Source organism: Lipophrys pholis, assembly GCF_963383615.2.
Source record: "Lipophrys pholis genome assembly, chromosome: 15".
NCBI classification, from domain to species: Eukaryota; Metazoa; Chordata; class Actinopteri; order Blenniiformes; family Blenniidae; genus Lipophrys; species Lipophrys pholis.
The window spans coordinates 1,613,243-1,627,428 of record NC_137642.1 but is presented as its reverse complement, the minus strand read 5'-3'; the positions used below and the strand labels follow the sequence as shown (position 1 = coordinate 1,627,428).

General features: G+C 43.9%; 1 protein-coding gene across 1 annotated transcript in view; it reads right to left on the bottom strand.

Moving 5' to 3' along the window:
• b3gat2 (beta-1,3-glucuronyltransferase 2 (glucuronosyltransferase S)) overlaps positions 1-14,186 on the bottom strand; it is a 73,244-nt gene that overhangs the window by 35,952 nt on the left and 23,106 nt on the right. The window contains exon 2 of the mRNA XM_080482412.1: positions 9,741-9,885. Coding sequence (XP_080338538.1) covers positions 9,741-9,885 — 145 coding nt within the window. The remainder of the gene's footprint in view (positions 1-9,740; positions 9,886-14,186) is intronic.

Genomic DNA, 14,186 nt, shown 5'->3' with positions numbered 1-14,186 from the left:
GTATTTTCGTTGGGGATGTATGTGAGCTCTGGCCTGGTCTGTGATGCTGCAAAGCCCCGGAGGAGATAATAAGCCCGAGCTATTTGCATGTCTGCAGTTACCTTCTCTATGTAACCTGCCCTGACGCCGTCGTTCCTCGGAGGACTGCTGCCGTGTCCAGTGGCCATGTGTCACTACCTCGGAGTAGCGGCAGCCTCCAAAATGTTGGTCTGTCCGCTGCAACGAGCAGCAGAAGGGAGACCAGAGCAGGCCGGGGTGGATGTTTACCGCGGGGTGAATTCCCACGCCGAGGTGCTGATCTCAGAGGCGTGCCACCCACAAAATATTTGCATAAATAAATATTCAGTAATTATGCCGAGGCCTTGTGCAAGGAGGATCGCAGCGGTTTCTGCAAATATTCTCCTGTCACGCTCACGACTAGAAACGTTATCATCCCTCGAGCTCCAAACACCAAGTCGCTCACGCTTCAGTTTGCACCGTTACAATGGAGCGTTTAAGGACTCCACTCCAGTATTTACTCATTTACTGCCAATCGCACCTGATGTGTTTGTTTTTATCAAACGTTCTCAGGCAGCAATATATTAACATTTGTCAATTTGACCAGTTGAATTCACTTTATGTTGGTGAAAGATGAAAGTATTAAAAAAAGTATTCAAAAGACTTGAACTCGTAACTTTCTGATGAGTCTTGCGAGAGGATGGCGCCGTGTTCCTGCTGCCTCTCTGCTCTCGTTTTTTCTGGATTTCTCTTGTATTGTACTTTATTGTGTCGACTGAACCGACAAATAGAGGTGTCTCAGCAATCAATCAATATGATCATCACATGTTCCACATCAAGGCAAGTATGGAGGATTTCTGTGGTACCTGGGACAGGTACGCAGGCTTTTTCCCTCCCAAACTGGAGTGCCAGACGTCATGGGTGGAGCACCTGCTGCTAGCAGGGTGCCGGGGCAGGAGGAGGCAGCAGCAGGGATCCAGCGCTGGTGTCCAGACCAGGCTGAGGAAGTGCAGATCCCGAGGATTTTCAACCCTGCTGAGCGGGTCCGGAGCTCCTGGGAGTGAGCGCTGTCTGAGGCCGGGTCCTTTTGGCGTGATCGCCCGTGGGGAGTATCTTGGACCAGGTCTTTCCAACCAGCCATGCTCTTAATACTACGTCCCGCCAGCGTGTTCTGCTTCTGGTTACCTGCCAAGCGACCGCTCCATCCAATCGCTGCAGAATGTGCCGGGCCGGTCGCACCACACCAGAATTGCCCTGCTAAACGCGCGCTCCATTGCGAACAAGGCGTTTACCCAGTGTGACCTTTTCACCAAGGAGAAACTGGATTTTATATTCCTCACGGAGACTTGGCAGCGGGAGAACGAGTACGTTCATCTAAAAGAGTTATGCCATTGCTCTGTCTTGGGGACACTGCGGTTCAAGCAATGTGGAGGCAGTCTGGCGCTGGTGTCCCAGGACTCTTTCTACCTCAGAATGATGGACACGAGCACATTCAACTCCTTTCAACTGCAGATGTGTGAGGTTGGAAACGCACACTCCTTCCACTGTGTCTTAATTTACCAACATCCTGGTGCCACTCATTTATTTTAATCTCCATTCTGATGATCCATCTTGTCCCATGGAAGCAGAACTCTTAACTCTTATGGACTCCTTTAAATTTGTCCAGCACGTTACTGGCCCCACTCTGTAGCCCGCCCATGAGCCTGACCACTACATGAGCCTGATCACTGCATGGTCCTGACCACTGCATGAGCCTGACCACTGCATGGACCTGACCACTGCATGAGCCTGACCACTGCATGGGCCTGATCACTTCATGGACCTGACCACTGCATGAGCCTGATCAATGCATGACCTGGGAGCTCAGTGAAACTCCAAAACTAGCACCAACAGTCTAACAGTCCAGAAAACTCTTTAAATGATTTTAAATTCTATTAAGTGAATTATGTTGGAATTTCATGAACTCTGTTAAACCGACAACATTTTGTTACAGTTTTGATATAAAGATTTATTAGTTCAAAGGGTTTAATCCCAGGAATCCAACTTTATTTCAGAACATGTGAGATGTCTTCAAAAAGTTTCAGTCCAGATCAGTGTGAAGAATTCAGGTTTATTTTACAGTCTGGGTCTGGATTAAAGTCCTGGTGCAGTTTAAAGAGATCAACAATAAAAATAAAATAGTTCTGTTAGAAAGTCCCGGCAGGGTTTGATGGTTCCAGGTTTTTCTAAGAAGTGACAAGTCCAGTTTGAAGAGTCTGGGTCTTGTTTGAGTTCTGTTTCAAGAGTGGTGGCCGGGTCCAAAACATAGAGACGTAGTTTCCAAATAGTTGGAGTTCCTTTTGAAGAATGAAGGTCGAGCTTTAAAGATCAAAATGTAGTTTAAAGAGAGCAATGCCTACTTTTGAGATTCTCCGCCCAAAGAAATAATTAGCAACTTTGCAGTTTTTATGAGTATTTTCATGAGAGGAGCCAGGTGTGGCTCTTCAGCTCTTCTGTAGTGGCTCCATGAAGCTTACAGAAAATGAAAGCCTATTTACACCGGAGTCATTTTCAAAAGGACTTTTAACTATTGGCTTAAAAGGGCTTTACAAAAATTATTAAAATAGGAAAAATAGCTAAAACCACCATAAATGGGGAAACATACTGAGGCAGCTTATGATTACTTGAAGAAAAAAAAACTTAAGAATTACAGGAAAACATGCACAACTGTTTAAAAGAGCCTAAAATGTTTAAAAGCTTTTTAAGCATTTCGCCTCATTTGAAAAGCTGCACTTACATTTGATTTGGTGAAAAGCGACAAAAACGTCATCCAGGCTGCAGATCTGTAATTTGGACCCTGCTGGAATATATATAATGTATACACACTAGTAATATAGCACAAATTTTATGAATAAATCGCAATCAATTGCATTTTTCTTTCTTTCATTTGGTCATGTTGGTTTCAAAATAGGGCCGTGCGGTGGCCAAGTGGTTTGTGCTCTCATCTCACATCAAGAGGTTGTTTGTTGAACTATTAGCTGGGGCCTTTCTGTGTGGAGTCTGCACGTTCTCCCTGTGTTTGCGGGGATTTCCTCAGTCCAAAAACATGCCTTTGAGTTTAAATATTGAGTGTTTGTCTGTCTTTGTTTTTGTCCTGTGATGGACTGATGACCTGTCCAGGGTGTATCCTGCCCTCCACTATAGTGAGCTGGCTGATTTGCATGTTCTCCCCTTGCATGGTTCTCCTTAATTCTTCTCTCTGAATAAAAACATGCATGAAGGCGCAGCTCTGTTCCAAATCTTGATATTCTGTCTATACTATGGAGGCTGTACATGATTTCAGGCCACTGGTTCTAATATTTTGGCCAATCTGAGGATCATCCCTGCCTTTGCAGTATGACTTCCCTACGATTACATCATCATTGTACATTTAATTTACGGTATGCCTGCTCATGACTGCTCTGGAGTATCACAGTCACCAAATTCAGAGAATTCTGTTCTTCCAATAAGCAGCCGACCAAGACCTGGACCGGAGCCTGTATACCGAGCATGTATTCTCCTCGCTCTGCCTCATTTGAGCTTTGCGGGAGCGTTGCACACTGTGTGTAGTTGTCCTCTCAGCTCCTCCTGCAGTCCATCTTCAAACCTTCTCTCCTCATCTCAGGACCCAGGTAATGCCAGCAGGATTACTCAGGGTTAAACACTTTCATGTCTCCTTCTCGGTCCCAAGACAGGAGCACCTCTCCAACCACCGTCTGTTCAGGAGTGTGTGTGAGTGTGTTATTTACCCAGCGCACATGTGTACTTTTTTTTTTTTTTCATGCAGCTGTTTGGTGCACTTGGAAAATTGCGAGTGTGTCCTGGCCCACTCGTGTCACTTAAAGAGCTGGCAGGTGCACAGTGTGTGTGTGTGTGTGTGTGTGTGTGTGTGTGTGTGTGTGTGTGTGTGTGTGTGTGTGTGTGTGTGTGTGTGTGTGTGTGTGTGTGTGTGTGTGTGTGTGTGTGTGTGTGTGTGTGCGTAATCATGCACACACAGTGACATCAGTGAATAGTACTCCACACTGTTATTGTCTGGGCTCCATTGTGTCTGGCTAAATGAGACCGAGCAGTGGATGGAAGGAGGGGGTGCTTTAGTGGTTCGCTAACAATACAGCGCAGTATAACACAATACTATTAGGACACGCAATGGCACTCATTCAGCGCTCTACAGACAAGCCCATTGTAAATCCCATGAATAATAATTTAAGAGTGAATAAAGTTCCGGGCCGGCACAGTCGCTGTTGTGTCCTCGCAGAATTTCAGGCAAAAGCTGCAATGTGATGCAGCAGCGGCAGTAAATCTCAGCCTCGCAAACTGACAGCGTAATTATACAGAGCAGTGTAAAACTAAGGCTGATAATTACAGCATGAGTGTGTGAGTGTGTGTGTGTGAGGGGGAAAGAGAGAGATTACGTGGCCTGTGATGGAGGACTGAGATGTTGGAGGAGCTGCAAAAGCCGCAGGGCAGGTGGAAAACCACAGGCTCGCTCTCGTTATCACACTTTAATTGAAGTTAAAGGGAGTGAACCTGTGCATGTATGGAATGCCTGTTTGTGTGTGTGTGTGTGTGTGTGTGTGTGTGTGTGTGTGTGTGTGTGTGTGTGTGTGTGTGTGTGTGTGTGTGTGTGTGTGTGTGTGTGTGTGCAGGTGAAGGGGGATAACGAGCGCTGACTGGCGGGGTGTTATTATTTGGTCAGTGTGATGAATTATTTTCTCTCTGGGTCAGGGGGGAATGCGGGCGCTGATCACTCCTATGATTGGATTTCTACTCAGGAGATATGAAAAAGTAAACAGATTGATGTGGGCGTCTGCTTGCTCCTCACATAATAACTGCATGGGCAAATTTGGGAGGCAGAGTTTCCGACGGGAAACTCACTAACTGCCCCAGATGCATTCGCAGCACTGCAGTAGAATATCATGGAAGCAGTTCGATGCACTCATGACTTCATCACAACACATCCTGAGAGAGACACACACATTTCCACTCAGTAAACAATTCTACACTTGGCTGGTCTTGCAGAGGAGAGGACTTCACACCAGCATCAGTAAAATGTCAAGGATGACAGACATTTACAGTGAGCTGGACTCATGTTTCATAAACCAGGGAGGTCAAACACATTTCAGCTGGGGGGCCACCCAGAACCAGGCCAGACCGGTGAAATAGTGTTTATAATAACTTTTAATTCAAACGTTAAAGTTTTATTTGTTGTGTCGCAGAGTATACGTAAAGAAAATGTGAATTTTATTTTCACAAAACTTATCTCAAGATGAAGCCAGTTTTAATGAAACCTTCTGGTGCAAAATACAGTGAAATGTCAAAAGAACAAAAAACAACCTATAGCTGTTGTATTATCCGTGTTCTTACATCCTGACAACTTTGAACAACAAGATCTCTCCGCTCCGGTCTCCGTGTTGTGTTGTGTCGCTACTCTTAAGGAATATTTCCTTTGGAATTTTTGCTATTTTCTTGGTGGTTTGGCCAAATTGGAGCCTGTTGTGGGCCAGTTTTGGCCCACAGACCTTATGTTTGACACCCCGGCCATACTCGATTACTTTTTGGAAGTTGCTATAATATCACGTTCCAGAAAACAGTTCATGTTTGGTGTTTGGCTGCAGGATTACACTTTTTTTAGACAGCTTCTATTTTTCTGTGGTCATTTTTTGGGTTTGGTGTTTATTGAGTTGGGGCAGGTGGCGGATTCTGCTGTGGGTGAAGTGGGCAGCCACCCAGGGCACAATCTGTACAGGGGCATGAGAGCAAAATAGAATTACACCACCTTGTCGGTGCGGGTGTTCGCCCAGGGCAGAAAACAAGCCGGGTCCGCGACTGGTTGGGGCAGTGAAAATGTGTTGTTTTTCATTTCAGACAAGTTTTGCATTCCATATCCATGGAAATGGCAGAAACGCTGAAAACTACTGTGTGTAATTTTCATGTTGAGCCATGAGCGGTACTGTTGTTTGTTTTTGCATTGAAACAACAAACACATGCACTTAGAACAATACGCTATAAACATTCGGCTGGAGTACCTTCGTATTACAGACGACCAAGTTGAATTGTTATCACTGTGACTGTCAACTAAAAAACTACCGATCCAGGAGAATGTGGACAGGGAGTCATGGCACTCTGGAGGAAAATATTGTTGTTATTGTCCATCTACTCACACATGTGCAGAAGAACTATTTACAATGCATGCACCATAGCGGCAAAAGTTGCACTTTGCCCCGTTTCCACAGAGTGTTTTCAAATAGCTGCATTTTCAGGGCCTCTGAGAACCGTTGTCGTGTAAACGGAGCCTTAGTGTGTGATTAAGCTTGAAACTGTCCTTGGATTCATCACACACAGATGTTTAAAGCTATCATCGACGGTGAGTACAATTTTAGGAGCAACTTGACCAAGAGCCTCGCCCAAGGCCTCTTTGACATATGGATACATGGGCATGGTGCGATGGAGGACAGAAGTAACAATCTTGAGACTGGAAGACAATCTGCTCTGCCATCAGACCCAATGGAACAACATTCCTCTAATGTATGAATATAAAACACATTCTGTGGTAAATAACAATAATGCACCATGGTGGGCTGCAATGTCAAACAGCTTCTCTATCCACCCTCTTTGGTTGATGTCTGCATTAAAGCTCCTGCGATGAACTCATGAAGAAATTCCCAGCTGCAGACTTTAATAAAGTTGTTTATTCACAGTAATGTTCGCAATCTCCCAGGGAAGCTTTCATCGAGGTTAAACATCGATTTAGGAACCAGTTTGTACATCCAGCAGACATGAAGCAACATTAAAACCCATTTGTGTTCAGTCAGTGGATGTTTATTATTCGTGCACGCACGCACACACGCACGCACGCACACACACACACACAGAAACTCTTGAGGGAAATGTTCTACTTTAACATCTTATTTCTAACTGTATCCAGCTTTTTTTTTCTCCTGTGAAAAGCTTCCTGCAGCCAGATGTCAAAAAAAAAGAAGGAAAACACTTATTGCAAACAGTAGAAGACAGCACTTTTAAAGATAATATTTATTAAGGCTATTAAGGGTATTGCTGAGCATGAATAAGATGGAAACAAGTCATTTTTGACTAATGCTGAGTATGAAATAAAGTAGAGCTCAAATATCAATGTACATATACAAACATATTGGAGAAGAAGTGGGAGAAAGTACAAACTTGTCAAATCTCACCACTTCATCTGTTATTGGAACATAAGGTGTTTCCATGTTCTTCAAATACAATATTTATAGCTATTTGTGCCATGTGAGATGTTTCATATTCGTAATCAGAGAAAAGTGCAGCAGGTAGAATAAGAGCAGATCAATGTGTGCAACTTAATTACAAGTTATTGTATGTTATCCATATAAAACAATCATGGCCATAGTCGATCAAATATGGTAACGTAGAGTGTGCTGCTCATTAAACTGATGGTGAGGTGGAGTCCAGTAAGCATTATATTATACATTTAAGTCATTAAAAAGTGCAGCTCACACTTATTTGACTAATTGCAGCAGTTTTTCTAAAGCAGCACGTTGCATCTAAAACAGGTGTTCAGATTCAGTCGGCTGATTCCTCCTGTTCAGATTCCTCCCGGAATGTCGCCGCTTCACTCAATATCGCCCTGCAGTCCTCCGTGGTGATTTATCTCAGGAATAAACAACCAGGCAAAGTAGTGCAGCAGCTCCTGAGCGGAGGTGTAACAGTCAGAACATTAAATTGGAAAGACGAGATCTCATTTTACGGCAAATTAATCCATGAAAAAACTAAAAAGCAGAGTAGGAACACTCAATCTGATCTCCGCAGGTAAACTCGCAGACAAAGAGTACTTCGTGTTATTTTAGCTTTCTTTGCTCTGATGAAAGCCAACGAGCCGAAGAGCCGTTCTGTAATCAGCGTGCTGATCGATAAAGTCTTTTGATGTTTCCACAAAGCATCGAGAGCTTTAAAGAGTGGCTGATTATGCATATTTCCCACCATCACCCGAGCAGCTTTGATTCAGCCACATGGCCGGGGAGAAAAAGCTCTTCCAACGATCCAGATGTGAATTTCAATTTCCTGTTGTTTTTCCGTGGAGATTCTGCGAGGAGTGAAAGGGACCGCAGTGTTTCGTTTGTCTTATGAACTCTTTGATTTCTGACTTAAGTAACTTCAGATGGCTCCACTGCCAATCAGTCGTTAATTAACCGAAGCTCATTCAAGAAGCCACCTTATCGGTTATTTGATCAGAATTGGACATCAGACTCTTCAAACCTACAGCTCTGATCTTATTGAGCAAATCTGGAGGTTTGGTGTCGAGCCCAAGGACACATCAATATGTATGGACATGAATCAGGCCAACAATCAGAGAACAATCTGCTCGATCACTTGAGTGATCAATGAACAATAAGCATGTGAGAGACTTTGTTCGCCTCAGCGAGCTGAAACTTCTGCTTCTCGTTCTCCTTTCAGAAACCTTAAGAATTTCCAATGAGACCAACAACAACGTGCTTCACTGAGGTCCTGCATGAAGTGTGTTAAATCACATACTCATGCAAAAACATGAGTCGTTTTGCAGATGATGAACTGAGGCTACGTTCACACTGCATTACTTGATGGTCAAATCCGATTTTTGCCGAGGTCCATTTTTTTTATCATTCTCACTACATATTAAACGCCACCTCCATCGGACTGCAATGTGAACGTTATCTGACCCCAGAGAGCAAAAATGGATGCTACACCGACGCCAGGGTTGCCAGATGTGACTCACTGTTTCCAGCCCAACCCCAACGTAACAGCCAGTCACTAAACCAATCTCAATATTTGTAGAAATCATGTTAAAATGTAAAACTATTATATCTGTAAGATGGTGCACGTCTTAAACACACAACTGCACTAAATGAACAAAGTTGAAAGAGAAGAGATGTTGGTTCCCTAATTGGGGGAGACCCACCATATCTGGCAACACTGGTCAGTGTGTCTATATCCATTTTCAAGTAGTTGTGCGATTGGAGCTGACAAAATCTAAACAAAATGACGAGGGTTAGAAGGAGATTGAGAAAAAAGAGAGCACAGCTTTCAACATTCGGGCAAAGCAGCTTCTTCCGGCGCAGATTCGTCTCTTCAATCACGTTAATGACGTGGAAGTCGCATATTTGCGACTGGATCATTCAGACGGCGGCACATTGAAAGACATCAGATGCATATCTGAATTGGTAACACAAATGACCGAGGCCAGGGTGTGGTCTGCAAAAATCTGACTTGCAACGTTCACACGGTCCCAAAACATATCAGATATGGGTCACTTGTCAGCAGAAGTGCAGTCACATTAAGGGGCTGATGGGGGTCAAGGGTCATGCTCAGGGACCCACAGTGGTGACATGTCAGCTGTGGGTTTCGAACCTGCAAGTTCTCTATCCCAAGTCTGCTTCTCTAACTTCTAGAAATGATACACTTTCAATGTAAACACTTACACTTAGTAGTTTTTTGACATAAATCAATTAAATGCTGACTCACCTAATTTTTAGAATCAGAAAAAAGTTTTTTTTAAATCACTGCTTTAAACATTCGATGGTCTAGTGTGGGTCTTAAAGGATGCAGTTCCTCGGACCTTGTCATGAGCTCCGTCTTTGTCAATTCTCAGTTTTCTGATATAAAAGCCACAAACTCTGTCTTTTAGTTTATTCAAGAACACTTTCAACCAGCCATGTTACAGTTTATTACTTGAGGAGATTACAGTTGCCTCTTACCTGCCATGTCGGTGGCAAACGGTCGGTCGGGTCTCCACCCGGTGTACCAGCCGATAACTTTCCCCCCGGACACCAGCGGGCGCTCGTACGCTCTGCCGCCAACGAATCCCACGGGCCAAATCGACACACCTTGAGTGCTTCGCATCTGCAAACACGAAGAAAGTATTTGGTTTAGGTCGGAAGCTTTGACCGAAATGGTTTAGTCTTCGCTTGTAGAATAATGCCAAAAATAACTGACTTTCATTAAAGTCCTTGGTGGTTCCACTGAAATGAGACCTTTTCTCTACTGGAACAAAAAATGTTCAACAAGAATAAACTTGACCTTGTTATATTTAATGTTTTCATCATCAAAAACACTAAATTTGAATTGAGCATGCAACAAATTAGAGAAATATGGTAACAAATGATGCCATAGTTTAGGAAAATAGAAATGGCAGCCGTCGTAGAAAATGGAGGTTGATTGGTGTGATTTTACACTCAAAGAGAGATTGTTCAAACTAAAATAAAACTTAAATATTGAAGAGTTTATAGAGGAAGACATACAATTTTTCTGCTAATCAACATTCAGCTCGACTGACTGATGACAATACACTGCTAATGCTGACGAGAGGACGTCAGAGGCCCCTGAAGGTCAGAATTCAGCCTTTTGACGTTGACACTGAAACAAATTACTCAAGTGTCGACGTGCATGAGTGACTAGCCATCTTTAATTTAATCTGAAATGCAGAAGAGGGTGTGCAGGCACTCAGTGCCCCCCCCCCCCCCCCCCCCAGAATGAATTTGCTCACAGCCGGAAGCAGCACGACTGGAAATGAGAGAGATAAAAGAGTGGCGATGTTGGGTGAGGTTGGAGGGTGGGGATGTGCTGGTTTGACACACATAGTATGTGCACTTATAGTGTGTGCGTGCGTGCGTGCGTGCGTGCGTGCGTGCGTGCGTGCGTGCGTGCGTGCGTGCGTGCGTGCGTGCGTGCGTGCGTGCGTGCGTGCGTGTGTGTTGGTTCAGTTTCTTCAAGCTCGGCCACCCTGAAGCCCGCTCGGTCGGAGAGAGCTCGTCATCGCTCACCCAAACAGCCTCCAGCCAGTCGCTCATGAACAACAGAACAAAAGCAAATCAGAGAGCAGCGCTGCATTACTGCACCCAGACATCACCCACTTCCAGCCTCTGCAGCCGCTGTGAAGTATAGATGCGTATAGATCGCTCCAACTTTCAAGCAATCACAGAGAAGGAAAGAGAGACGCAACGCAGCAGGATGCTAATTTAAATGCTTTTACTGGAGAATATCTGCAGAGAAATGTCACATTCATTAACTTGCTTTTCAGGTTTGATCAGTGTCAGCGGTGACGAGCGACAGCTCGCCGAGCGCTGTTTGTCCAATCAGGTGCGGGAAAGGTTTATGTTGATGTGTTAGCAGGCGGAGGAAACTGCCAATCTGCCACTGACAGCCTAATTAAATCGCGTCTGCCTCCAGCGAAATACACATCCAGCTGAAGAAAAGCAGAAAAGCAGAACGAGCAAATATGAACAAGACGTGCAGCAAACTGGCTTCAGCTGCAGATTGACTCTGCAAAACACCAAGAACCAAAGGCAACTCCTCACTGATGTGCTCACCAGTGCCAACCTGCCCAGCATCCACACAATCGTAATGCAGTCACAGCTGCGCTGGGCAGGCCATGTAATCCGCATGCTAGACCATTGGCCCCCAAAGAAACTGATGTATGGCAAGGTCCAACATGGCAAATGCTCCAGAGGAGAAGAACCTTAGAGGTCCACTGAGGGCCTTCAACATCGAACCTACTTCTTGGGTGAGCACAGCAGTTGACAGATCAAAATGGCGTCTTGTTGTTCAAAATGGTGCCAAATCCTGTGACGCTAGCAGGACAGCTGCAGCGGAGCATCGCAGGCAGATAAGGAAGTACTGCACAAACAGTTCTCCATCAGCTGCCTCATTTCCCTGTCCACACTGCACAAGAACCTTCAGAGCGCAGACTGGGCTCACCAGCCATCTGCATATCCACAGATGAACCAGTGAATTGATGGTCCTCGTCGTAGCGACGGACGAACGAACAAACGAAACGCTCAGAGCCACTGGCAACACAACATCTGGAAAACGCTCTGACCCCATCTCTGTGTGGCCAGCGGAAACACTGCCACTGTGCATGTGCACCACGGCTGTAGTAAATACTTCCCCTGCACATGTGGACAATAGAACAATGTTTCCTCCAGAGGGTCATGACTCCGAGTCCATATTCTCCTGGGACTTGGTAGTTTTATATTTGACAGTCATTGTAATAACAATCCAACTTGGTGGTCTGTCCACTAGAATGTCAGTGTTCTCCCATTGTCAATGTTTAGAGCAGATTGTTCTTTGCCCGCACAAGTGTGTTGTTTCATTACAAGAGCAAACTGAGTGAGCTCATGGCCCAGCATGCTAACTTCATTGTGTCCGTTTAAGCAGACATCGTTTTCAAAAATGTGTGAACGCAAAACTTCTCTGTAACGGAAACACAAAAAGATGCATTTTCACTTATAACATTGTCGTGTGACCGGGGCCTCAGTGACCTCACATCTACCTAGTGGGAGGCATCGAGTGCAGACTATTCACAGTGCATGAAAATATAAGAAAATCATTCTTGCGGTTCAGTCAGGATATGTTTATTGTGCATGTTGATAGCTCAATACATTTGTGATCTATTTTGCAGAACTACATATAACTTTTTGCCATTTACTGATCTTATTTTCTTCAGAAATATAGAAAAACAATAGTACCATATTTTCTGAGCCACAAGTTGCCTCTCGGTACAAGTCAAAAGTACCCAAAAATGCCTCATAAAGAGGAAAAACACATGTATATCTGACTGATGAATAGGTTGCATTTATTTGTCCAGATGTAACCTGATAATCATGGTGCAGTGTCTTTTGTTCCAGAACCTTGTAAGAATTTGTTCTTCAGCTGTGTGCGTCATGCTTTTAGGCCACGATTAGCCATCTTTATTTTCTTCTGCGGTCATACAGTGAACTCTAGTGTTCCCAGATCATATGGAATGTTATATTTTGATATATAATTTGCTTCTTCAGTTGCACGAGCAGCCAGACCACTAAAAAAGATATTACTTATAAATGTATAATCCAGAAAATACAGGAGTAGCCCTTTGTTTTACTCAGTAACTCAAATTACCGTATTTTCCAGACCATGAGACCCATCTGTTAAATAAAATCAATCAATCAATCAATCAAATGTGTCATGAAGAGTAAAAAAACATAATTCAATGTATTTGTCCATGTCCACATGTAACTGTTGATAGTCCAGTACCAGCAGCTGTTCCAAAACCTTCTGTGAAATCAGCCTTTAGTCATGGTAACAGTTTTTCTGCTTTACTTTCGGTTCTCACACACCTTGAACTCTTTCTGCTACATATTTTATAATCCTTTCTTTGAATTCTAGTGTATAGCTTTTTTGTTTTGGTGACATTCCACTCACTCTGTCAATTATATCCAGTAACAGATGTTTTTTGTAGTACTGTACCAGCTTTCTGTGAACATATGGAGACATCTAGTGGTCTCAGATGGTATGTACCAATATATTTTGATATGTAAGTTGCATGACCAGCCGAACAACTAAAGAAAGTGGAACTTGTAGCCCAGAAAATACAGAATATTTTTAATAAACCAGCATGTTGTTGATTTCTGGTCTGCTTTCTCTGGAGCGCTGCCACATCGGCTGCGATGTTACTGAAGCGTTGATGATGGCGAGTCAGCTGATGCTAACCTTGGCTGAGCTTTTCCCACCACATTCACCGCCCAGGCTTCAGGCTGATTAGAACATCTTCAGCTCAGAGTTTGTTTACGCTGATGCTGACCACTTTCTGTGTGCTGAGATTTGATCCAAAGGTTGTAAATTCAAAGTTTTGATGGCCTGAAAATGGAGTGAATCTTGTGAGTTGTGGAGGAAAGGCGATAAAGAGAAAACAGAAAATTGGCATTTATTTATGTAATGCTGTCAGAGACGATAACCGACCATTCATCTTTGAATAAATAACATGATGTGCCTTGACTTTATCTGTGGAGTGAAAGGAAGCGGATGAAGTGAGCATTTAGTTAGCGTCTGACCTCCCTTCCATCTCCAGATAGAGTTAAACCATTTTCTCCTTCATGTCTATTTTCACTTCCATTTCTCTTCTTCTTCTTCTTCTTCTTCTTCCCACCTCCTGCTCGGCCCCCTGAGTAACACAAACAGCTTTGAAGCTCTTTCCCCATTAATTCTCTGTCCAAGCAACGCTACCCCCTCTTTGGCCGGTGTCTGCCTCTCATTCTCTCTCAGGTCATTTTTCAAAGAGACACACATGAAAAGAGAAGTGGTAGGAAGAGAGATCAATTCTGGAGTACGATCATTACTTTGGCTTAGCAGATAAGTCCTAGTTTGACTGTTAATGATCCTCTAGTTTG